The following is a 25,981-nucleotide window of genomic DNA, read 5'->3' as shown; positions in this document are numbered from 1 at the left end:
AATTACAACGATCCTTTCACATTCACAAGCAGCTATCCTTTGAAAACGAGCAGCCTATACTTTTATAGGCACGTCGAAGTCGTCGTATATAGAAAGTATTTTCGTTTCAAAGCGACCGGTACTGTGGCCCAAGGTATAAAAGATGTGTATGGGCAGCGGCGGAACTAGGAGGGGCAAGCAGGAATCACTATTACATTCATGTGAGGCTGAACTAAGATCAGCCGAGTGCCATGACATAATTTGAGAATTCTGGGAATGTGTATTCATTTTATCGATCTCTAGGAGTGCTTGTAGGTGGGATCTCTTGGCCTGGGTTATGAGCACTTATATTTCTCTCGTTTCCCTGCTAGGATTGGAAATGCGGGCAGTGTTTTAGCTGTCTTGGAGCTTTTGGCTACAGCAAGGCAATTCATAATTTGCGGATTCTTGTCCTTTTTTAGGTTGGTTTGTCTAGACTCGGTCGGCATCAATGGTATAATCTTTTGCCTTTTTTCGTGAACCTGCAAGGTTCTTTTCTAAGCCTCAATCCGTGCTTTTAAACTCTGGATTTCGACCCTTTTTTTCTTGTGAAATCAATCGATTCATTCATAAAATAAAGGGCTTCCCTTTTCTTCTTCAAACTTCTTCTAAGGTTTCCACTCAGATACATGTAATTCAATAACTCGTGTCTTGGTAATCTTCGTCAGCACAGTATTTTGACATATCACCCTTCTAAAAACATTAAAAAAATAATTAATTTTAAGCAAAAAAGTTTTAAATTTTGAGCAAACAGTATTTTGAGAGCATTGCCGGACAATCTTTTATCTTTTAGTATGTATTTAATATTGTGGTGTAAGTTTTTTAAAAAGATATTTTTTTATTTTAAAATATATTAAAATATTTTATTTTAATTTTTTATATCATCACATCAAACCATCAAAAATAATATTTTGTTTCTCTACACTAATTTCTTATTCTCATCATCAACAAATACAGAAAAAAAGGAAGATATCTGCAAATTCTTCTACCAGTACAAAAAAACCCCACCAACAAAATAAGATTTCTTTCTCTACACTACCTCCCTTCAATGTGATCACTAAAGACTAATTTACACATCAAATATACTTTTGTCACAAAAAAGCCAAGGCAACGAGATATATACCCCTAGCTTTCATCATCCCTGCACATGTGCTTCCAAGTCTCCTAAAAAGCATAGACCAGCAAGCAGGGCAAGCAATCGATCAGGACAGTACCGTTTAATTACTGTACCAAACCGAACGTGTATCCCCTCTAGCACAGAGATGATGTTAATTTAGCCAGAAACACGATGAGAAATGTCAGAGACATAAAATGTGGTGTCTCGTTAATTCTGGCAGCTACCGATGGGGTAGGATTTGAAGGTACTGCACCATAAACCGTTGCTCCATTTGAATTTGTGGTGTTCAAGATTGATGAGCTTGTGCTGCAAGACATTTCCAAATCCAGGTAAGTTGAGTTCGGAGAAAAATCAACCAGTTGAAGTTTATCGATTTGACGAAAAAGAGAGAAAACTATAGTTAGTAAGAAAGATCACCTTGTGGAGGGAAATTGACATGTCCCCGTACCTGAAATTGTATTGAAAATAAAAAAAACAGAACAAGTAAATGAGAGCGCAGCTTTTTTGTTCATTAACAGAGTGAAGCACTGTTCTAATAAGAACTTGAACATGGGAAATTAAGCATAAATAAAAGAAAAGCACTGCTTTTTCTTTCTTTCTTTCTTTCTTTTTTTGTTCAGAATAAGGAATAAAGAAGCCGAATCCCCTAAAACCTTTACGACCGATGCTTACAAATGAGTGGAAATGGTAGACTTACAAGTGTGTGACCTGGAATTTACCATTGATCATTCATAAAATAATAATAATAAAAAGACAGAAATTCAGGTGTTAATTAAAAGGGAAAACTAAAAACTTCACTGTAAAGTGTGAACATAGAAAAGAAAACTGTGACTCCAAGCATTTGTTTCGAAAAGGAAGTTGGGTTAACTGGTCAATCAATTAACTAGGTGTGGTAAGTTTTACCAACCCCCATTGTTGATTTTAACCCAAATCTACTCGTAGGAATTTTTTTTTTTAATATATATGGTTGGATATAATGAAAAATTAATTATAACTTAGTTCTGTTGTTTGTATATATAAAGTAATAATTAATCCCAATAGTATAAATTTTTTTTGTAAAATAGTTAATAGGATTTCACTAGTTTTTTCTTGAGCATTATAAAATTTTTCAATATTAAAACTTATTAAATAGTTCTTTGACCTCTATTGAATATACTTAATTTAGTAGTTTTATTGACCAAAAAATGCTGTTTTTTCTCATTAATATTTTAATATCATCCACTTATTATCTTTCTTTTTTCATTCTTTTAAATAAAAATAAATTGAAAAATAGCATAAAATGAACGAAAATGATTAAGGTATAGATGATTTTTTTTTTAAAAAAAATACAAGGATTAAATATTTAATTTGTGAAACCACGAGTGCTAATTAATTAATTCTGATAAACTACGGGGACTAAGTTATAACTAATCTCATATAATGAATGAATATGCAACATAGAGAATGAGTGGATACGTCACAATAAAGGACCCAACTTACTTGGATTGGTGCTAGTAGTAACAGCAGTTCCTCCAAAATTACAGCTACTGGGCACTGGATCCTTCTGATAATAGCTGTTGAATGCATAAGAGGCATGATCACGGAGAGTATTTGGATTGTAACAGCTTCCACTTGGCTGAATTGCTGAGCAATCAGCACCACCATAGCCACAAGCATAGTCCAAAGCAACTTGTAACGCTGTTGGTGATGCACTTTGGCTAGCGATACACCAGCTAGCTCCGGGAGATACAGGCGATGCCGTTGAGGTTGGGGTTACCATTGGTGTCATGGTAGCAGGCGATGTGGAATCAGGCTCAGAATTTGGGTTTATTACTGGAGTTGAAGCAGTGGGAGTGGCGGGAATTATTGTGGGAACAGTTGTTATCGGGGTGGTGATGTCCTTTCGGGTACTGGAAATAGAACTCGCATCCACGACAACTTGTTTTGTTCCATGGTCTGCCTGTCTACTATTCTCATCTGCTAACATTTCTGCAACACTTGAACCTGGATTTCAAATCAAGAGTAAAATCAAGCTTTCCTTGGAATCGTCGAGATTTTTAGTGCTGTTCACACACTATTTCAGACTTAACATCAAGATATTATTATGTGCATGGTTCCAAAATTCACCGACTAGCCTAAAGTCACAAGTAGAATGGTAAGTTACAGTGCAGCAAGAGTGTCCAACTGGAGTAGGCCACCATGTTTAATAATTGACAAGAAAAAAAAGGAAGGACAATCTTTGAAATCGAATAAGAACCATGATTGGAAATTTGAAAAATCTACTTCGTACAATAGACTATAGCCCAATGGATAGGAAAGAATCATGTGTGAAGAAAGAAGCATCATTTTCAAAAAGAGGGCTAAAACCACATGGAAGAAAGCTATCAAATATTTCTGCTTCCAACATGTAAAAAAGGTAGCGAAAGCTTGGCTCCAAAGAACAGAATTAATAAAACAAGAACTTGAATGAGGAGATAAAACTCACAGCAAAGGCACTATATATATATGTGTGTGTGTGTGTGTGTGTGTGTGTGTGTGTGTGTGTGTGTTCGATTGATTAATAAAAAATAAATCTCCATAATGTTTCTGAAATCTAATTTAAGTATATCATGTATGCTTGAGTTAACAAGAAATTAAGAAAATCAGTAATGTATTTATAAATCGAAAAGAAAAAAAAATCAGTAATGTATTTATAAATCGAAAATGTGAAATTGTTGCTTCCCTGGTCTGATGGAAACGAAGTTGTGAAACACAATTTTTCTGCAATAGAGTCATTCCAATCATACAAAGCAAATCATCACCTGAAGAAAGGAAGAGACCGAGTAAGAAAAACATCAGGGAGTAGATGACTCTGCCACCCATGGGCTTAAACCCCAGGCCCTCTTCTTCTTCTTCTTCTTCTTCTCCTTCTCCTTCTTTCTCTTCTATGATGTATTTATCCAATCAGCTTACCCTTTATTCAAAGCAAGTAAAGGGAAAAGAAGCAAATAAATCTTAAACTACAGAAGCGCGCATCAATGATCTTGTTGAGAAAACAAGATTTTGCATCCTTTGTGCTTTATGAAAATATATATCTTGTGGAATAAGAACAGTCTTGAGAGAGAAAGAGTAGCTCTATGTGGGTGTAGAGGAAGACTTGAGAAAGGAGACATGGGAGTAGAGGAGGGTGCAAGCAAGAGATGGAACAACAAAGGAGGGAAAAGGTGAGAAGAAGGTTGAAAAAGAAGTAAAGGGAGAGAATCGTTTTGGAATTTAGATTTGGTTTGTGGGCTAGCAAGTGATGGTTGTAATGATGACGATGATGTATACATCTTGCCTTTAATTTGTCTTAATATTTTTTTTTAAGTTTATGCTTCTTCTTTCACTGTCTTATAAATAATGAGAGCACAGGTCGAACTTGGATTGGATCCAGTCAATTTCTTTGATATATATTATGTGCTGCATGTTTTTGTGATCAATCTGGCACTGCACAACTGACCTTATGTGGGATGATCGAGCCTGGATCTCCCGAAGTGGGGTGAGTGATACTCAAGTATTCTCTCTGCTTTTTGGTTGGGTTAAAGTATTTGCTACAGTTTCTTGTTGGGTTGTTATTGATCAAGACTGCCAACTACATGGAGAGAATGTGCCTTTCACTTCTTATTCTTCTCGGTGACACAAACCTGTCGAATTTTTCACTTCGACATGGAAATAGATAATGATTCCCTGACTGTAAAGAGTGGTGCTTAAGGCATAGCGTGCCCATCTCAGGTAACGCGTCGTCGTATATTGATGCCGAGCAGAAAAGCCGAAGCAAGATTTTTAAGCAACCACGCAGGGAAAAAACTTCAAAAAGAAAAGAAAAGAAAAGAGTAGAGTAGACTCACGGTCAGCTCCCAAGAAAAACCATGCAGGACAAACCGATCACAACTAAGTTTTATTCCTGATCTCGTGAAGAGCTCTAACAACTCCCTTTCCTTCTCTTAAATAATATTTTTTAGCCTGAATTGCTTTTTATTTTGGATCGGAGGGGATTCGATTTTGAAGAGTTAGCTTTGTTTGATAGTTTTGTTGGGGAGAGAGGGTTAACACTTGATGCTAGGAGGGCGAGGGAAAAAAATAACCTGAGAGGAATTTTAGAATTTGTACATATCATTTTTTAATTTCAATATTTATTTCATTAAAAAACTACAAGTGGCTTCTACCATTAGCCATTATTTGTTATTTATTTATTATATTTGATCTTGATATTAATTAAAAAAATTATTGAACCTCATTATTATAAATAGCTTTTTACAATATCACCAAACATCATAACAATTTATTCTTTAATCACTTTTTTATATCCTCAGCACGTAATTCCTTAATTCCAATTTTTAACCTCAAACTAATCATAACCCTAAATTGGTTATGACTTGCCTCAAGACGTATGTAGACCAAACGTGTTTTGGTCAGGATCTTAAGATAAAACCTAATTTTAATGTATGTTTACACCCGTACATATTAGATCATTTCAAGAGATATTGTTCATCTCGAACTATATAGTGATTTTTTTTTAATTTTAAAATGCGTTTCTTGAAAAGAAATGTGTCTTTTATACTTATATAAAATAAAAATCATCGTCTCCTAATTATCGTGTAGTTGGTGGCATCGACAATCATCTACTAGTGTTTAGCATTTGATGGCCACTAATACCAAACGTTCATATGAACCACCATTCCAACAAAATTTTATATTTAAATTTGCAAGGAAGGGGACCATTGTTAAAAATGTTAAGAAAATTACTAAAATTGCTCCTCAAAAACAAAAGGCGAGCCGTCCAAAACTCTATCCCGAGGCTGCACTTTTGACCAATTGGATACATTATGTAGTACTTCTATATAATATACTCCTATACTTAATTTTTTTTAGTGCAATTAAAGCCACTTCTTGATCGTTGCTCTCTTGCTAGATTATTTTAAGTGGGCATGTGTTTGATGGGGACAATTTGAAGTAAAAATATTTAAAAGAACAAGCATTATTGCTTGATAATAATTGCTATAGCTATCACAAATTTATCTTTTTAATGTGGATTAATCTTAAAACATACACACATGCTATATGCTACATGCTACGCACCTCAAAATTAAAAATATATCTGAAAAAAATAAAGATAAAACCTCGTCATTTTATAAAATCGTTTGAAGAAGGAACTCTCTAACGATAGATTCTAATATTTTGTGCTATAATCTAAGAGTCCCCACCCAATAATGTCATCGAATTGTAAGATATTAGGGACTAAGAAATAAGTTTTGAGATTGAGTGACTAAAATAAAAACACTGATAAATATTGAGGATTATAAATTAGTTTACCGGTCCATCCGCTCCCCCAGAAAAAAAGAGGTTGGGTGCCCACTTTCGGACTTCCCAAAAGCCCACTCAAAGAAATAAGCGGGCAAGAAAAACCCAAATTATTGGTGTGGATCTCAGAGTCACAGAAAGTCAAGCCCAAGGTAATAACCCGAAATATTTGATTTTCGTCGAATACAGGTGGCGGAAGGTAAAAAAAAGTTTGTGCGAATCTGTTCATACAACATAAAAGCTGTAAATTGTGGGTTTTTGAGTGAAGCGGAAAAAAATATATTCGATGGAGCTATGGGTTTGATGTTGTTACGTGGAATACAATGATTATAGGACTTGCTACATGCGGAGAGATTGATAAGTCTATAGGAGGTTGTTTGACAATATGGTGCTGAGGAGTACCGTGTCATGGAATTCTGTGATTAGTAGGTATGTCGGGAAAGGAAAGTTCTTTGAGGCAAAGGATCTGTTTAGAAGAATGAAAGAGGAGAGGACTAAGCCAAGTGAGCTTACAATGGTGAGCTTGTTAAATGCCTGTGCTTGCTTAGGAGCACTTAGACAGGGAGAATGGATTCATGATTATATAGTGAAGAACAACTTTGCGTTGAATGCTATTGTTGTTACAGCAATTATAGACGGTGCTCCAAGTGTGGGAGCATTGATAAGGCTCTCCAAGTGTTCGAGAGCGCCCCCAAGAAAGCATTGTCATGTTGGAACTCCCTACTTTTAGGCCTAGCTCTGAATGGCCGTGAGAATGAAGCGGTCTAATTATTTTCAATGCTTGAGTCTTCAAATTGCAAACCGGATCATGTCAGTTTCCTAGGTGTCTTGACGGCTTGTAATCACGGTGGTATGGTGGACAGAGAAACGGACTATTTCTTTTTAATGACAAAAACAATCAAGATCGAACTATCGATAGAGCATTATAATAGCTGTATGGTTGATGTTCTAATCTAGACCGAGCTGAACTCCTCGAAGAGACAGGAGCTAATAAGAAGCATGCCTGTAAATCCAGGTGCCGTTATATGGGGGGGCCTTTACTCTCCTCTGCAGGAAGTACGGAAAAATTGAGATGGCGAAACGAGCAGCGAAGCACGTGACTGAGTGAGTTGAATCCAAAAAAGAGCTCAAGTTTTGTACTTCTGTCGAATGTTTATGCTGTCATTTGGAAGAAGCAATGCAGCAAAGGTTTTCTTTGAAAGAAAAGCAGATAGACAAAGAACCTGGATGTAGTTCGATTGAAGTTAATGGAGAAGTTCAAGAATTGGTTTCTGGGGGAAGGCTGCACCATCTCAAGAGATCTACCATGAATCTGATGATTTGGGATGGGTATTAAAGGCGATGGAACAGGATTGTTATGAACCAATTAAGATTGTTGTTTCTAGCGAATTATATCATGACTTGAAATGGGTACTTTCGAGTCCCATGAGTCCTAAAATTTTCTCTGTTTTAAATGAACAAGGATGCGTTCTGATACTGGTGGTTGAACTCCAGTGAAACAAAGAACAGCTAAAATCACCAACGATGAATTAGCTTCTTAAGATTTTAATGATCATTACTGATTTGCATGTTTTCTTTGATTCAAACACAAGGCCATATTTTAAAGGCGTGTCCAAACGAATCTCCCTCTCTATACACACACACACACACACACACACACACACACACGAACCTTGCACTGTGTTCTGAAGGAACTCTAGATTGATGGAAAATAAAGAGTTCATGCCAGGTAAAACAGGTAGCTAATCTTACAAGGAAGCCCGAAAACATTAGTGAAATGACACAACATTGATTAATATTATGATTTGCCAATTTGAGAGACTAGAAGATGTGCTGCTAACTAGGATTTTGACATGGTTCGCCCTGGTGTCCAAGAGTAAATCTCAGGGGTCACAGCACCATTGGTAAGCAAGTTTTGCGGCATTCCGTACAAATCTGAAATATCAAGGTGATGGTGACGACCATTTTGGTAATGCTGATTCTGCACAGCAGCAGTTATTTCATCGTCATCCAGTGGCAAACGATCAAAAGTTGCCTTCATGAATGATGCAGCCATGATTACTACAGGGCCCGAAGCAATGAGCGCACCAACTACACCTCCACCAACAACCTGCCCTTGAGCCCCTGCCAAGTAGATAGTTAGTCCCGTGATCCCCTGCGGAGCAGGTGGGGGCAAGACAGATCCTAGCAGTGAGAGTATCTCAAAACGCCCATGAAGGGTTACAATTGCCCCAGATGAAGTTGGTTGTCTTAGGGTAACATTGGTTACACAACCACTCCCACTAAGTACAGATATTCCACGCTGCTTCCTTCTTGCAAAGTTAGCTAAACTCTCACACACATCACAGCCAGAGCTCACCTCCATTGCATGGGCGCGGAGTGCGTTTGCACTATCTCGAGTGACAATAATAGGAGGTTTTGGCTTATTTTTTGAGCCAGCTGGCCTGCCACGAGGACGCCTGATCATAGTTTCACCCTCCGGCGCTGAAGAAACTGGTGGAACTGCCTTGGGCAATTTTGGGGCCATAAGGATTGCTTCTATGCTCGGTCTGTGGTTATTAACCTTCTCCGAGCCTTGGCTTCGATCCATGATTCTTTCAGATCCAAGAGAAGGGAATGTTAGGTCTGCAGCTCCAGCCATTCATAAACAAAAAGAATACACAGTAACCGTGCTCGGTTTCTGAGCTTAAGTAGGCACATTATGCACGAATAAATTTATTGCATGGAGCCAAAAGAATGATCATGTTTAGGAGGAGGTTAAGTGGCACCAACCTTGTAATTAACTAGTTTATATGCATTCCTCGCCCTGCCTACCTCCCAACTGGCATGCCCTTCATGTCAATCGACTCCCAGGGTAAGTGTTTGGGAATGCAGTTTGTACTGCATTCTCAGAAATTTTAATTTTTTTTATTTAAAATAATTTTGTTTTATATTATTTTGATATATTGATATTAAAAATAATTTTTTAAAAATAAAAAATTTTATTTTAATACATTTCTAAATTAAAAAAAATATTTTAAACCACCAACACTACCACAACCCCAATCCCAATCCCAAAGAAATCTAAATATCAAATAATTTCAGGAAGTCTTAAATTAATTATACGATGCCCACACGAAGATCCATGATAACTTGCTCTTAATTTCGAGGAAACTATCTTTCCCCCTCTATTTTTTTTTTTTTTTTTTTTTTTTTTGATTTACGTGGGGTGTCCGGGCCAGCTTACGCGCACCACGACTATTCCCCACGGCCCGCTGGACATCCTGCAAGCCCAGGAGCAGGTAAGGCACCGCGGGGGTGACAGGCGTGCACATAGAGGGTCGAACCCGGAACGGGGGCGGAACAAGTCACACGATTGACCACAGCGGCTAGGCCCTCAAGTGCCCCTCTATTTTTAACAGCATGGAAAGGTGAGGTGAATTATGCTTGTAAAGCATAACACCATTGAATCATTTTTCTAACTAATAGCATGAAGCAGACGTGTGGTACTTTCGCATTGAGGAGATGCACATTAGCAAAGCTACATCTCAAAACTTAAGACATTATGCCACGATCAATTTGGTAAAATACTTGGGTGCGGTGCTGCATCTCAAAACTGAGGCATTGGATAAACCTGTTTAAAGCATTTACAAATTGGACAGATTAACTTTTAACTGCAAAAAACAACCTAGCTTGCCACTTTTTAACTCGCCACAAAAGGAGATACAGGAACCATCAGCAGCTGTTCATTCAAAGTGGTGTGATCAATTAGATGATAAGTAGCTCTGCTGCCAGAGATGTTGTAATTGCTCGGGTGCAGGCCCTTGAGAACTACTAAGGTCACTAAGGCTTTGGCGTGGTTGTTCTGGTCGAATTCCGGCTTGAGAAGGATAAGCATTTGCATGATGAAATGGAGCACCGTAATCCTGTGAGAGCTGCTGACCTTGTTGATAATTATGTGTGTGCAATAGGGACCTATGATCATGTGAGCGCTGCTGCTGACCTTGTGGATATTCAGAAAGCGGTTGACTCTGTCCAGTCAAACTCAAATATCCGTTGTCTAGGAGGGCTGCCATCGTTCTTGAAGAGCCATCATTCTGTTTTTTTTTTAATAGAAAGAATTACAAAAGCGAAGGACAATAAATTAAAGAAATCTCTTTTAAGTACTGAAGATAGTGTAAAGAGCTTCCACAAGTCACATGATAAAGCAAAATGAATGTTTATACAAAAACAGAGGGAACCCTATTACCATTACCTGTTGACGTGTGGTGAAATTATTTCTCTCTTGATACTGAGAATGGAAAATATCATAGCCACCTGCAGAACCAGTAGGGGCAGCAGCTTGCAAAATGGCTCCAGGAGAGTTGGCAGGGATCCCTAAACCTCCATAACCAGAAATGTTCACATCAGACAAGGGCAAATTGCTCCTGGAAACACCTGTTTTGTATTGTGCGTGGCTGTAGCCCATGTTTGACAGGGAATCATGGAACACAGTGCTATCTTGATAAGCTTGCTGAAAAGCAGATGGATTACGAGCATAGTTCCGAGGCATAGCAGGATAGCCAGTCAAATTGGCCAGCTCTTCCAAGGAAACAATAGACTGATTGTGCAAATTAGTTGACGGATGCTGGGGAAGTGTGGTTTGTGGGACAATATTAGCACTGGGCAGTGTCGGTGAATATGACATAGGTAGAGAAAAAGCAACCCGGCTCGGAATCTGAGCATTCACGAGTACAAATGAAGAAAAATTAGCTTTGTTGCATTTCACCTATGAGGTTCTTAGCACTGCAATGTGACATGTATATAGGTGGCATGTAACAATATTACGCTAGATGCCAAACAGCCAATACAGGACCAATCGATCATATGAACACCATAAAGCAAAGTTTTTATGAATTATAGTTTATCAAAACCAATTTACATCACAATGACATATTATAGTTATATCAAAATCAATTAACATGATTGTACTTAAAATTGAAATTTAATCCCATGTATGTAGTCTAATCTAATCTTGCAAATCAAGCATACAAAGTTGATGTGGTTGTTATAGAAGCCTGGAATTCAGAGGTCCATGATTCTCCATAAATCTATTCAGAGATTCATCACAGAGAAATTCTGTGTCCCTTACCTTAATCTTTTTTCTTTAAGAGAGTAACAAATTAAAATGCACATAAAATATGCAGGCTCAAATACATAAAGTCATTCAAAATTCAGCAGATATTCCCTACACACCTCTGACTGGGAGATGGCTGGATTGCCAGTGGATGATACAGTACTATCAAATCTTGAGGGCATTGATTGGGTTCCAAGGAAAGATGAAGCATAATCAGAACCTCTTGAAGATTGAATACTTGATGCAAACATATCCATTGGTATAGTTGTTGCCCTAGCTTGCTGCAACCGAATGTCTGAGATTAGGATCTAACTGTCCATGCTTACTAAAATACAGCAATTCAAAGTCCAGAAAAAGTAAATTAAATACCATCAGCTTGAATAGAAAAAGATGAAGGCAGACAATATTATCTCCAAAAACCATATTGTCCAACAGCTGATGATGGAAAAATTAGACTTGGAAGAAAAAAAATTACAACCACAGGGGCATTGCTATTTTTTAACCATTTGAGATCAAAGAGAACTACTATGAAACAGAAGTAAACCAATAAAGAAATGCAGGAAAAGATCGCGCACACAAAAAAAATATAAATCTCCACATATAATACAACAGCATCACGAAGGGGGCTATGAACAAATTTAGTTTAGTACCAATTCCAAAACACAGAAAAGAGATGGGATTTATAAGAAAAGAAATGGCAACCACCCAATCTTTTCTTTTTGGCGGCTTAGCAAGTAATTCAGTAAACAATGAGAGCTTCTCCAATAAATTCATGTTTAAATAATGAAGACAAGTCTAGATAGCATTTATCGTCAAAAGTTACTATAATGGTAAACGAAGAAAAACAACAAAATATTGGAAGTATTATTACCAGTTCCATATGAAGAGAAGAAAGGTTCCTAGCTTGTGGATGTATCCTAACACTCAAGGGACAATCCCGTTCTTGGGTTTTCTTAAAATTAGAATCAGGTACAGATGATGGATGGGTGTATTTGTGCCTATGGGATACTTCATGAATGTTTTGTCTCATTAGCTCTTGCTGTGAATATACATGCATGTTATTAATCCCAACACCTGCAGTAAATCGATGTGTATTGGATATGGATCTGAGTTGCTCATCTCGAAGGTACTCATCAAGGTGCTCTGGATTTCTGCACAGAAAGAAAGCATGTGATAAAATGAGCCATTAAAGCACAAAAGTACTACTACTGGAATTAAGCTAAAAGACCCGTGCCTGATCTCCTTGCACAGAGCAGATGAACTATTTGCTGCTGCAGAAGTCTCCTCCAAGTTAGTTTTTACAGGAGTTGAAGCTATTGAGCCCCCAGAAACTGCATTGTAAGCCCCAGATTTGTATGTACCAAAACTCAAATGTGACCAGTCAGCAGCAAAGGCTTGCATATAATCAGGAAACACCACCGCATGATTATCCTCAGATGGAGGCAATGCAGGCTCCTCCTTCCCCAAACTTAGCTGCTGCAAGTTCACAGCAGCTGATGATACTTCATCATTCAAAGGTGCAGCACAATTTGGAAAACGTAAATGGAAGCCACTTCCAGTTCCTAAAATTCACAGTGATGGGACAAGGAAAGAAGAAAAAAGTAAGGCTTGTAAAATATATTTGGAGTATTAAAGAACAGAAAAGAGAACATTCTCATTTAATAGGCCATTACCTAAGCAGTATTTTCATCTGACCTATCACATAAAATATTTTGAAAAAAACAATGTGCCACTGGAAGCTGAGTTAAGATAATTGTGCAGTATCATCACTTGATCTCTTTTGAGCCGACAAAACGATGGAACAATGTGAAATGGTTCAATTCAATCAGACACTCAAGGATAATTATCCTAAAGTGAATTAGGAGGGAGTTATAAACAAAACTCTAATAAATCAATGCTTTAAAAACCAGGGACTCTTCAATTCTTGTCATCTTCCAAACTAGGTTTAAGCTTTCATAAGTGTCCACTAACTTCAAGATAGCAACTCCTTTTCAGGCCATTCTCAGCAGGAAAAACAGTGTCCATTACTAAGAGCCAACATAATTTCTCTAGAATAGAAAATCAAATAAACCAGGCTTGCCTAGAAACAATTGTCTTAAACATTGAGCTAAAAATTAAGAATAAAATTAAAAAAGCTATCTTCATTCTTATTCTTGATTTAAAAGAAAGATGAGTCTGTTTGCTTCATTCTTGTTAAAAAAAAAAACCTCAAATAAGCAGACTTGAAACAATTTAACTTCCCTGTTGCTCTTGATCAAATGCGCCTTCATAACCAAATAAAAAAAAAGGCTCCATTACATCACACCAATTAAAAGCCCACAATAAAGAAGTCAACCCCAAACCAAGAGGAGAGGGAAACAGAAAGAAATGTGAAAGAGAAAAGAGAGTGGTAGGCAAAATGAGATTCTTAAAGAATAACTTTTGGTGGTTTCGGAATTTTTTGGTTTCTTGAAGATCCGGGGTTCAACTTAGGGCCTTTTGGGTTCTACAAGGGAGAAGTGATGAAGGGATTGAGAAGGTTCTTGGAACTTTTTGGGTTGTGAGTGGCGGCAAAGAAGTGGGGTGAACTGAAGAAATAATGCTGTCACATGTGATAGGCTATTTTTAGTAGGGATACATGCACATGCAATGATATGGGCATGTCAGGTTTAAGACCTGCAACCCAGCCCATCATATCTGTTACATGACATTTGAAATTTTACATGCTATATTACAAAGGCTTACTAAATTGAATTGGGGCAGGTTAGATAAAACTAATATAGCAGATTTTTCGATTCTTTAAACATTCCTGGTAAATATTGGATCTGTGAGAACATGTAAATCATAGCACAATATGCTTTTTGACAAAGGCAATGTTGGCATTCACAGAGCGCATGATAACTGTTTGGCAAGAGATCACTCAAATTTATTGGGAAAGGAGAAACAAATATTAGCATCAACCTAAAACCATGTGAATTACCTTCACAGTGATCATCCATGCAGCTCCGAGAATCGTAAGTTTTATCCTTCAGTAAACAATCACCCCTATGAGAATCACCTACAACAGTATTCACATTTTCCTGTCCTCTACATGAAAAGGCAGATTCAGCACAATAAGAACCTGGATTCTTGTTAGCAGCATCCCTATCTGATGCTTGTACCTCCTCTAATTGGTGGTCTTCATTCGAATTAGTTCCATCACCATAAAAGTAAGATTGATTAGAAAAGATATCAGTGCTGGAGGAATTAGACACATTAAAATTATATAACCCACCAGCAGCTGTTTGCTGCTCAAACACTGGCCATTCATCATGAGAGCTTGCAGCAACACCAGACTCGTGAATTGTCTCAGGCACCTGAGAAGGATGTGGGCATTGCAGACATTTGTGCATTTCTGGTGGAGATGGAGAGGAATCACATGAAGATTTATGACAGTACTGGGATGAGTTTACTGAACCTACTACATCTTGAGGTGTGCAAGAAGTGTCCATCGTATTTTGGGAACCTTTGCTGCGCGGCCTACCCATCCTAACAATGTCAGCCATTGAAACATGTCCTGTAGTACCTCCTGACCAAGCAGCTTGAGTTCTTGATGACAATTGGGCAGATGACAAAATGGTATCTCCAGTTCCTGTAGCTTTAGTTTGCCTGCTGTCATCAGGATTGCAAGAATCACTGCAGCAGAATTTTCAAGATCAATCCAAAGAAATAATGAAATGTATATACCATCAAAACATTCAAATGAGGTAATAAGATTGCACATCTAGAAAAAAACCCCATAAAAACAAAGACTGTAAATGTAAAACTTCGAAAAGAATAATAGAAATTCCTAATCTTAGAAACTAGTTGGACAAGAATAAAGATTTCACAGTGCGATATTATTTTTGGAATGGGCTAGGGTCATGAATTTATAATCTATAATCTACAATCAAGTCAATTCCATGGTAAAAAGTTCATTTCATCTCAAAAATATCTCTATTAAGTTATTAAAAGCACAACCATTTAGCACAAGCAGCAAATTCCTAAACTAAATGGGCTAAAAACTAAGGAAGAGACGGATTATGTAAAGCATGCTGATAGTAACTAAGATGGCAAAAAAGTCCTAACTGCATAACATCACCCAGGACCAAGTGCAATGTTGCAATCAAAGCATCCACCTGGAAAAAATTAGAAACCCCCTGCTTCTCATCTATATGAAAATTTATAACTAAAATGAGATAGGCAATGCCAGAATCTATTTGGAAAAAATTCAAGCCTTTTCAGAAGAATTAAAATACTTTCCCCTCTCATTTTTCTTGTAAAGATAGCATCATATACTTTCAAATGTTAATATGGCATGTAACTATCAAATACAGAATATCATTTTCATAGTTAAACTTAAAAGAAAAGGCAGCAAGACCCTGAACGTTTATAGCACAAACATGAGTTTCTTCTGAACTCATACCATTTCAAGAAAGGGGTAACTTGTGAGATATTTAAAGAGAAAGCAGAATTGTGCATGGTAGAAATCAGATGGATAGAACTGAGAGATGTATACATGCATGCATTTACACATACCCATATATGTGTGTATAAAACTGGCAAGAAGATTTTAAAGGACATAGTAAACAACATTTGCTGGCTGAAACAAGAGGAAACTTGACATGAGACAGACAGGTAAACGCATACATCATTTTCGAATTCAGAGACCAATCACTAGACAAGTTAGTTAACATTTTTAAGTTACTCCACCAAAACTAATCAATAATACAAAATAAAATTGAAGAAAACTAAGTATGGGTATATTATAGTATAGTTATTGATAATCTGTTTTAAAACTTCAATGTATACTGGAGATCAATTGACTTGAATTCGTAATAGAACTAACTTGTTGGATGAAGGCTGCTCATTTTTCAATTTCACACGATATATTAAAGTTGATGAAGGCCCCGGATGAGCAGCCGACCCATTCTCTTTCCTATATGCAGCTTTACCAAGGTCTGAAGGGGAGAAAAGTTCACTTGGTAAGAATATACAATAGCAAATCCAACTCAGTATCACCAATTCATCCACCACAAGCGTCTAACATTGTTCAGTATAAGAAACACACCATTATCGCTGATTTGGCATGGTACAGGCCCAAAATTATATTCACCACCAGCTTTAACTCCATGATAACCATTGTTATTACCCCGAGCCATTGATTCTTGTGTTTCCTTCATCTGCAGGAATGCAATCTATGATATTACAAAAAATAATAAGGCATGAATAAAACCCTAGTCTATGGTAAGGAGAATAAAGCGAGCCTGTTGATGTAATAACCCAAATATAGCAAAATGATTGATCTGGTGCAGCACAGAGAGTAAATAAAACCAGTAAAAGAAAGTGGAGAGAAAAATACTTGAGACCATAATTAACTAAAAAACCAAGCAGCAGATATATGCCAACAGAAACCTTCAGCAGCTGTTAAACACTGATTTTGAAATCCCTGACGACTAAAAATCAGCATATAAACTGATCTCTTATGCTGAACAAGTTAATTCATAAGCAATATTTGGGAAATCATCAACGCATCCCAAACAGCCAAAGAAAAACCTTCTATTTTGACACATTTCACCTGTCAAAGTTTATAATCCGTTGAAATGGAAAGAATACAACCCCCTCCCCCTCCCTACCCCAAAAAAGGAAAAATACTTGAGCTCTTATTTTCATAAGGTACCTCTTTTCTTCTTTCACGTTTGCTCTTCACTTGATGAAAAGGATCTACACAATTGAAAATACTAATTTAATAAGGAATTCTAACCGAGCACATCACAATCGGTAAACTTTACATTTAAGAAATGAATTAGAGCAACTAACTATAGAAGAAGTGAATTTTCAAATAACAAGATCTATATATAAACCCTCTATTAAGGCACCAAGGGTAACTCAAGCCGAAATATCTTTATCAAAGCTACATGTTGCCCACCAAGAGAAATTTTTCTTTGCAATTTCTATGATTCTATTTCTGCAAGCAAAATCACGCTAGACCAGAAAGGATTACAAAAAAAGTATATGTTTCACTAAAATAAAAACAGTTAAACATCAATCCATACTCTAGAAAACAATAGCAAATACAAAATCACCAGCATTTATCATTGCATTGATGTAAATTAAAACCAGAAAGAAAATCAAGTTCCGTTTTTTTTAAAAATTAATACGATGCAACTGCATTGGGGGCTCGGCGTTTTCTTGTAGCATAAAATAAAGAATTGAAAATCAAATTAAATTAAAAAAGCCTTTAGGAAAAACGCAACGGTACTAGTTATTTTAAACAGTTTTCCCGACAGCCAAACAGAATTCAACAGAGAATACTAAAAAATAATTAAGAAAATCTTCCTTATCAAAAAAAAAATTCCACCATCAAAACCCTAAACAACGCCAAAAATTTTTTTGACAAAAACAAAACAAAAACTCTGTACTCCATTCAATGCCACTATTTTTATCAACAAAACACGCACTAAAAACACTCAAAAGAAAAATTCAAGCAACCTTGATTAAGGAGGTTTTGAACAGCGGCATCAGCGTCCATATTAAAATCGCAAAGTACTGAGTAGATCTCTGCGTCCGTACAATTCTTGTTAACAATCTCTTTAATATTCTGCACTACCTTTTTTGACGCTCCCGGTATCAGCATAACTCCCCCTTCGTGTTTGCTTTCACTCCCCATCTCTTCTCCGCTCTCTATCTCTCTCTCTGTTCTTTTTATTTGTGTGTCTGCGGCCTCTTCCTTTTGGATTATCAGATTCCCAACAAAACGGAACAAAAACCTATTCTTTTTTTTCTTTTTTTTTACTCTCTTTAAGGTTTATTTATATAGTTTATTTTAGAAGTATAAACAGTTTTTTGTTTTTTTTTTAAGTCATAGTGTTTCGATCTAACAAGTTTGTTGGTTTTATTTTCTTACGGTTCATTATCAGCCGTTCGATTTGCATGCGTTTGAGAATCTAGTGGGTCCCGCAAAAGAGATGTTTTTGCGATATTTAATTAACGGTGTGACTGTTGTAACGGATATGATGGTGGGATTTTTTGTGGTTTTGTTTTGGCGTAGGAGGTTTGGTTTTTTTATGAGGTTTTTTAATTTTTTTTTTTAATTTAGACTGTGTTTTACACTGTGATTTAACTATATTTTAAAATATTTTTTAGTTTTAAAATATTTTTATATGATTAAATATGTTAATATTAAAAATAAATTTTAAAAAATAAAATATATATACATTTTTTTTAAATAATATTTATTACACTTTTAAACTATCATTATACTAATTTATGGTTAATGTTATGAATTGGATTAGTGGATTTAATACCATTAAAACAATGTTATTTAAAAAAAAAATTTAAAAAAATCAAATCAAGTTGAATTATTATCCAAATCTGATCTGTCAATTTTATTTTATTTTTTTGAATTTAACCTAAACGAAACACTGAATCTTTGAATAGACTCACCTAAAAAATTTAATAAAACTGCTTTAAGTGAAATAGTTTTTTAAAAAAAAAGAAGAAGCAAAGGTCGACTTTGCTTCGGTTTCGGTTCCACGTTTCCCTTTACTGGAAAAGGAAAATCATATCTTTTGATATAAATTATATGTTTGAGCTTTCCCAATGACATTCAATTTTCACTATTTTTCTTTTGATTTTCTATTTCTTTTTTATTCAGATCGGAGGCTCATCGTGAAATCACCATTCCGGTCGTACTGTACATTAAATTGCCTTCACCAATTCTCGGTGGGGCAAATTTCCTTTGTAGCCAACCCAAGAAAGTTTAGCCCCTCTTTTGTATTATGTTTTAAATAGGGGTGGGTAAAATTTAATTTTTTTTATTTAAAATTAATTTTTTTATTTTTAGATTGTTTTGATACACTGGTATCAAAAATAATTTTTAAAAAATAAAAAATATATTATTTTAATGTATTTTCTAAATAAAAAACACTTTAAAAACCAACTGCTACAACACCCTTATATACCTCCTTAATGAAAATGCAGTCAACGACCCCTTCATTGTGTTCCAGTATCTTCAAGATAAAAATTCAAGAAGATATTGATTTTTTTGGATAAAACAGCAACACGTCGCAATTAAAAAACATGATATTTTAAAATATCATTAGTGAAAAACACAATATTTTCAAAGAAATTATTAAATAAGCTGGTATAAATTACAATAATAAAAGAGAAGAGAGAGAGAGACAAAAAAAGATTTTAAAGACACATTGAAACTCCAATTACGACACTACTGATGTCATCAAAAAGATCTCGATGAGACAAATTCAACAACACAATGGAAGATTACTAATAATTACTGAAGTAGGCCACACATTATATCCAAAGATACCGAGTGGTTCACTTGTTTTTGGACGGTTCGTGTGATATATATTTTTTGGTTTCATTGGATTTGATTTACCAAGAAATTTTGTATAGTGCTAATAGTGTCATAATTAAAGTTTCAATGTGGTTTTGAAATTTTTTTATTTCTTTATTTTTCTTTCCCCCTATTATAATTACTCACTTGTTTTTAGGTGGAATATATAATCCATTTTAGTCATTGTCAGTGATATTTCCTGATGCTGTTGAATTTATCTTGCTAAAATTATTTTTATGGTGCTAATGTTTAGTAACTTGATATTTGATGTGTCTCTATTGTTTTTTTTTTCCTTTATTTATTATTTTCTTTAAAATGTCATGTTTTACCGTCATGACAACTTTATATATTATGTTTTTTAATAGTGACATGTCAAACTATATTATTTTACTATTTTTTTTTATTTGTGTTATTTTTCAAATATTTTTTTAAAAATCTTATAAATATAATGAAAATATTTTTTTTTGTTTAAGTTGAGATCGGGGCTTAAATCCCAAATTATTACATCAAACGAGGATAAGTAGATCTTAGCATATCATAGTACAAGATCGAACCAACATGCAGAACATTAATTAACAAAAGATCTTGGTTCAAAGGACTTTTGATCAAACCAAAATTAGCTAACTAATCAGTTGCAGAGTTTGCCTCCCGAAGTACATGAGTTATCGTCAGTTCTCAATCTCTAGCAAGCACTTTGCTATTTCAATCTCAGTGATCAGCCCCCAAATAGAGTTCAAAGGGCTAGATAGTAAAAATGAATCCACACCAAGCACTCTATTATTCCTCCATCTCCACGTGTACCAAACAGTGACTCCAAATACGTTAGACCAGGATGCCTTTCACTGCAACAAATTACTAATGAACCATGGTATGAGCTCGCCAGCAAAGAAATAATCTTTTTCCCCAGGCTTGACAAGGGCATTCCAGACATTCCTCGCTAAAGGACAATCTCTTTAACACGTGTACTACAGATTCTGTCACTTGAGGACAGTGGCCGGCTGGCCGCAACAAGGATCCGTAGCATAATGTCTTCGATCTATCTTCGCCCATCTAGGCTTTGTAAGCCGACTGAATTAATGTGGAAGTAACCACTATTAGACTGTCTCCAATAAATCGAATCTCCACCTAAATTCGCAGCTGGTGGGTGGTTTGTAATTATTATTACTGCTGCTATTATTATTATTTTATTATAATTGTGCAGATTAATTTATAGATTTTTTAATTAATCTATGGAGATCTTGAATTTAATAAGCAGATAAGTTTCTAATAATTCTAAAATTTATAATACTCTAGACCCCGAGTTATTGCCATCACCACCACTATTATTGGCTGCATAGGAAGTAGATGAGCGAATGACTCTCATCTCAACTCTTGATTCGCCTGCATCTATCATCTTAGGCCAAGTTTTACATAAAGCTTTCCAAAGCGGAGAGTCTCTTCCTTTAGCTTGTGGAAAGGGTAGACTACCATCTGTCTTTAGGTACTTTCCCCGCAGCACACCTGTCCAGAGACTTGAATTATCATGCATTACTCCCCACCCTAATTTCATGAACCTTATCGAACACAGCACGAAAATATGCAGGGAGAGAGGATCCCCATGGGAGGGAAACTTTCAGTTGGACTTCCATTCCAAAAGGACTCGGAGGGAGGCAGTTTCAATACATGGCGTTATAAGCTCAACCAAACTATAAAGAGAAAATACTTGAAGTTATTTTGAGGAGTAATTATGACATGTGAAATATAATTTGTACATCGGAATTCATTGGAGATTGATGGTGATGTTGTGATTATTGTGAAGGCAATATAGTCGTTCCGAAACAAGAAAGTAACAGTGAAAACGAGCTTGATCATGATGAGGTATAATTAATTAATGGATGGATACGATGAAAAGGATTTTATCAGCAATGACAATAACGACGGCGAAATGATTTGGCAAGCAGTAGTTAAAATGATTAGACGATGGTATCATCGAAGATCGAGAGTTGATAATTGTACAAAAATATTTTTAATCAAAATGATTAAACGATGATTAAAAATAGTTTTGTTTCATAAATATGAATTGCCCATCACTGTATTTGACAAAAAATTTCTTCCAAAGTTGATCTCTTGGAAGATAAATAAACATCGTCAATGGTAACGATTATATTTGATCATTTATGCATATAATAACTTTGTCCTACTTGCTGACGAGTCAAATTAAGGCAACATGGCAGATCTTATTTCGATCTCTGTTCATGGAGTTCCAATGTCCTGCCAATCCATACCAAGGTGTACAAAAAGGATAAACTTTCCAGGGTTATTGAGTGTCACGGCTCGATGCATGTGGTTTCTGTTATGATGTTCCTCATTATGCTTGTGCTTCTTTCTGTAGGGAGACAGCCTCTCAGTGACATAATTTAGCAGGTTTTGGAGGTGGTGGCCTTGTTTTATCCATCATCACTGGAATGTTTTGGGATCAATATGGGTGGAATGCTGGAAGCTGCAGGGCTACCTTACGCATCCACTCTGTTTTCTGGCGTCCTTGTCTATCTGGTAGTCATACTAATTGCAACTGGATCGCTATGCCTTGGATCGAAAAAACCTATTCCTGAAGAGCATGTTGCAGTTTGAAAATTAGAGCTCTGTCAACTGGTTAGGATGTTTGAGCACGAACACAGGTCAGAAAAAAGCTGTTCAATTATCAAGCTCCCAACTGTTGCAGGTACATTCCCTGTTAGTGCCTCTCGTGTGCTTATGTTCTCGTCAGTTAAAGAAATTACATGCGAGAAAGCTAATGAATGTCAAGGCAGAAAGTGCAGATGGTTCTAAATAGTGTATATCACTTGTATTTATGTGCCACATTTTGCCGGTAGTTGTCGACTATAGATGGCCAACACATCCACAGAATTAAGTATAAGAATTGCGAACATGTTTTCCATACTCGTATCCACCAATTTCAAATGAAAACAAATTTTGACGAACTCATTGCCTTCGAGTGCTTCGCCATTTTGCGGTTTAAATTGACCACGACCTAGTTGATCCCCGTGGGTGAAAATCTTTAAACAACGAATTAATCCCTCTGTGCATTTATATGCCATCTTTTTTTTTTTAGCAAGCTAAAGCCTATGATACTTCTCTCTTAATGCTGCTGCTAACTTTTTTCGTTCAATTTTTTTTTTTTTTTGGGTAGGGGACCTAAATCTGAAAATTCTCCAACCTCAAGGCTTATTCTCGAATCCTTGGCCCTCGGCCACTAAACAACGTTCTCTTTATTTTCACTTTCTCATCACTTTCGCACTCTCATAACCCATTAATGAGATTGTCGAAGATTAGATGCTGTCAATACCAATTCAGTGAGTGAGGCTTTTTTTTTGTTGTTGTTTAGAACCGAAAGCTCTGATTTATATACAATGATGCAGCAAGATGTATTCGACATATGGCAGCTCAGTCGCCTTGCCAAATAATCATTTTGTTCAAGATTTAGTGAGACGTTAGCAAGATTTAATACTATAAATGTTATCACAATGTTGAAGCGAATGTGTAGTCGTAACCGTTCAAGCAGTGATTTAGTAGTCAGTCGCCACTAAACATTGATTTTTGCTGCTGCATGCGAATGTGCTGACAGCAACTTATAACAGAATGGAATTGAGGGAGTGGCCCTTGCTTGATGCAATCGGTTTTATATCATTGACTAATGGCTTTAAATGGAGAGGAGGGGGGGTAGCTAACCCAAATGTTCGGAAGTTTTTCCCAACAACAACATACACGTGATTCACATTCGAAATAGCGAGTTGCTACATTTGACTGTTAGATGAACCAAAATCGAAACAAGAACTCTACCCTTAAGTGTATTGACTTCTTGTTGGAAGTGTTCGGTAACACCTCGGAAAACAAGAATATCTCTAGCATGGAAAACCAATGAATTTATGCCCCCGTCTCAAATCATGCTGATTTAACATGGATGAGCCTTTTCTCTCCAAAACAATAGCAGAAGAGATCAGCAGGCCATCACCAAGAAGAGAACATCCCTCTAACTACCTTGATCTTGGCCAGTCTCTACGTCAATCGACTGCACATCTTGTAACTAATGATGTCATTATCCCCATTATCACTACACCAAACACTTCTTCATTTGTAAATCTCATAGCCAATTTGAACAAAGAGAAAACAAGACTCGCTCACCGATCCCATTCAGCTCCATCTGTGTTTACTGACTCCAAGGAGTCTTTTACGGATTCTTTTGACCCCCGACAAGCCCCAAAATCTACTCCTTTGATCGTTCGGCAGGCTTTTATTGCCGTATTCTTATATATATTGGTCGTTGTGTTGATATTCCTTGTCGGTGGTAGATTCAAGGGAACTGAAACAATCAAGCCTGTAGACGCCTTGTACTTCACCGTGGTCACACTTTGCACCATAGGCTACGGTGATATTGTTCCAGATACAATATTTACCAAGTTATTTACTTGTGTTTTCGTTTTGGTTGGTTTTGGTTTCATCGATATTTTGCTAAATGGATTAGTCACATACATTTGCGACAGGCAAGAAGCAGTTCTGTTAAGCACCATGGATGAGAGTAAGTCCATCACTATGGTTCAAGCTTATATGATAGACAAAGCTAAAGGTAGAATGAGGATCAGAATGAAAGTGGGCATGGCTTCAGCAGTTGTCATTGTTTGCATTGCGGTAGGAACTATTTCGGCGCGCTACCTAGAGAAGTTGGATTGGGTTGATAGTTTTTATCTGTCTGTTACTTCTGTGACAACCGTAGGCTATGGGGATTTTGCTTTCTCGACCATAACTGGAAGATGTTTTGCCATTATTTGGCTATCAGTAAGCACATTGGCAGTTGCCAGGGCATTTCTATACCTGACTGAGCTAAGGATTGACAAGAGAAATCGCAGGATTGCGAAATGGATTCTTCACAAAAAGATGACACTCGGCGATTTAGTAGCTGCAGACCTTGATAATGATGGATCCATCAGGTAATGTTCATGATTTTCTGCAAACAGGATTCTAGTTAAGGCTAGGTTGATCAAAATCCTTCGCCAACTGCTATATTCTTTTACTTTTCCCTCCCAACTTGATATTTCCAAACTTGATTTCAATCAATAACTTGGCACAATAATGCGGTGTTCTGATAGAAATAAAAACAGGGTTTCTCTAAGCTTCGCACAACTACCAGGCAACATTGATCTGGGAAGAAAGAAGCATGAATACAGCTTACATCTTAGGATTGTTCTAAAGGATGTCCTTAAAGTTATATCTAGCAATTTCGGTATTTGTAAATCAGATTATGTAGAATGTTTAAGATTTCAAAGCAAGCATAATACTAGTAACACACTGTACAGCAACTTGTTCAAACTGTATGTGCTTGATACGCCTTGTTGGTTTCTTTTATGGTTGCAGCAAATCTGAATTTGTTATTTACAAACTTAAGGAGATGGGGATGATAGCAGAGAAAGACATGCTTCAGATCTGCAACCAATTTGATTCATTAGATAGTACCAGCTGTGGCAAAATCACTCTTGCGGATCTCATGCAACGTGACTAGGGCTGATGTTCTCCGGTGTAAACAAGAAGAAAGGTAATTTACAACAAGCCAGATGGTATCATTGTTGAGAAATTTGTTTAAGAACATGGTTCACATTTGAACTCAAATCAAAAGTGGGGTTCATTATTTTTTGGCTTAAAACTTTTTCAAAATGAAACATTAAGTTCCTATTTGACATTGTAGTTCAATTATATTTTTAAAATTTTTTTAAAAAAATTAGCTTTAATTTTTTTTTTGAATCGTTTTGATGTGTTAATATAAAAATAAATTTAAAAAATAAAATATATATATTATTTTTAAACGAAAAACACTTTGAAAAACAGCATCTACCATACTTTTAAACATGACTTAAATATAAATTATAGATAAATAAGAAATTGACATAAAAAAACTTTTGGTTAACATATTTTAGTGAAACTCAAAATTCTTTAAAAGCTTTTATTCCATATAAAAAAAAAACTTTCTTGGTATTTATAAAGTGAGTAGTTGAAAAGTTCAAATTAGACTTAAAGACATTTAAGTTCTTAAAAGGAAGAGGTCATAGGCAAAGTAGACTTTTGGTTTAAA

At 36.1% G+C, this 25,981-nt stretch overlaps 4 protein-coding genes and 1 pseudogene across 6 annotated transcripts; 2 read left to right on the top strand and 3 right to left on the bottom strand.

Annotated features, from left to right (window-relative positions):
- Positions 1 to 917: 917 nt before the first annotated feature.
- LOC133691130 (glucan endo-1,3-beta-glucosidase 12-like) lies at positions 918 to 4,393 on the bottom strand. Its single transcript, XM_062111472.1, has 4 exons — positions 3,916 to 4,393; positions 2,615 to 3,118; positions 1,553 to 1,583; positions 918 to 1,441 (listed from the first exon to the last, which is right to left on the bottom strand). The coding sequence occupies exons 1-4, from the start codon at positions 3,974 to 3,976 to the stop codon at positions 1,270 to 1,272; spliced, it is 768 nt and encodes a 255-aa protein (XP_061967456.1). The 5' UTR covers positions 3,977 to 4,393; the 3' UTR covers positions 918 to 1,269.
- On the top strand, positions 4,294 to 7,930 carry LOC133692947 (pentatricopeptide repeat-containing protein At2g42920, chloroplastic-like; annotated as a pseudogene).
- A 215-nt stretch (positions 7,931 to 8,145) lies between these two features.
- LOC133690965 (AT-hook motif nuclear-localized protein 16-like) lies at positions 8,146 to 9,079 on the bottom strand. Its single transcript, XM_062111247.1, has one exon. It carries the CDS (start codon positions 9,072 to 9,074, stop codon positions 8,274 to 8,276), a length of 801 nt encoding a protein of 266 aa, XP_061967231.1. The 5' UTR covers positions 9,075 to 9,079; the 3' UTR covers positions 8,146 to 8,273.
- A 911-nt stretch (positions 9,080 to 9,990) lies between these two features.
- LOC133691825 (uncharacterized) lies at positions 9,991 to 18,358 on the bottom strand. Of its 3 annotated transcripts, XM_062112426.1 has the most exons (12): positions 18,018 to 18,358; positions 17,206 to 17,249; positions 16,597 to 16,708; positions 16,375 to 16,486; positions 14,969 to 15,182; positions 14,782 to 14,863; positions 14,488 to 14,685; positions 12,763 to 13,090; positions 12,400 to 12,679; positions 11,648 to 11,809; positions 10,662 to 11,129; positions 9,991 to 10,509 (listed from the first exon to the last, which is right to left on the bottom strand). In XM_062112426.1, exons 1-12 carry the CDS (start codon positions 18,193 to 18,195, stop codon positions 10,177 to 10,179), a joined length of 2,511 nt encoding a protein of 836 aa, XP_061968410.1. In that variant the 5' UTR covers positions 18,196 to 18,358; the 3' UTR covers positions 9,991 to 10,176. The 3 variants fall into 3 exon arrangements, with proteins under 3 accessions (XP_061968410.1, XP_061968407.1, XP_061968408.1); XM_062112423.1 differs by having other exon boundaries at positions 14,782 to 15,182; positions 18,018 to 18,357; XM_062112424.1 differs by having other exon boundaries at positions 10,668 to 11,129; positions 14,782 to 15,182; positions 18,018 to 18,355.
- A 5,395-nt stretch (positions 18,359 to 23,753) lies between these two features.
- On the top strand, positions 23,754 to 25,565 carry LOC133691639 (two-pore potassium channel 3-like). The gene is made up of 2 exons (XM_062112232.1): positions 23,754 to 24,845; positions 25,270 to 25,565. The coding sequence occupies exons 1-2, from the start codon at positions 23,818 to 23,820 to the stop codon at positions 25,412 to 25,414; spliced, it is 1,173 nt and encodes a 390-aa protein (XP_061968216.1). The 5' UTR covers positions 23,754 to 23,817; the 3' UTR covers positions 25,415 to 25,565.
- Positions 25,566 to 25,981: the final 416 nt, after the last annotated feature.

This window comes from Populus nigra, chromosome 4 (genome assembly GCF_951802175.1).
Source record: "Populus nigra chromosome 4, ddPopNigr1.1, whole genome shotgun sequence".
NCBI lineage: Eukaryota > Viridiplantae > Streptophyta > Magnoliopsida > Malpighiales > Salicaceae > Populus > Populus nigra.
This window is presented reverse-complemented; position numbering and strand designations above follow the sequence as displayed.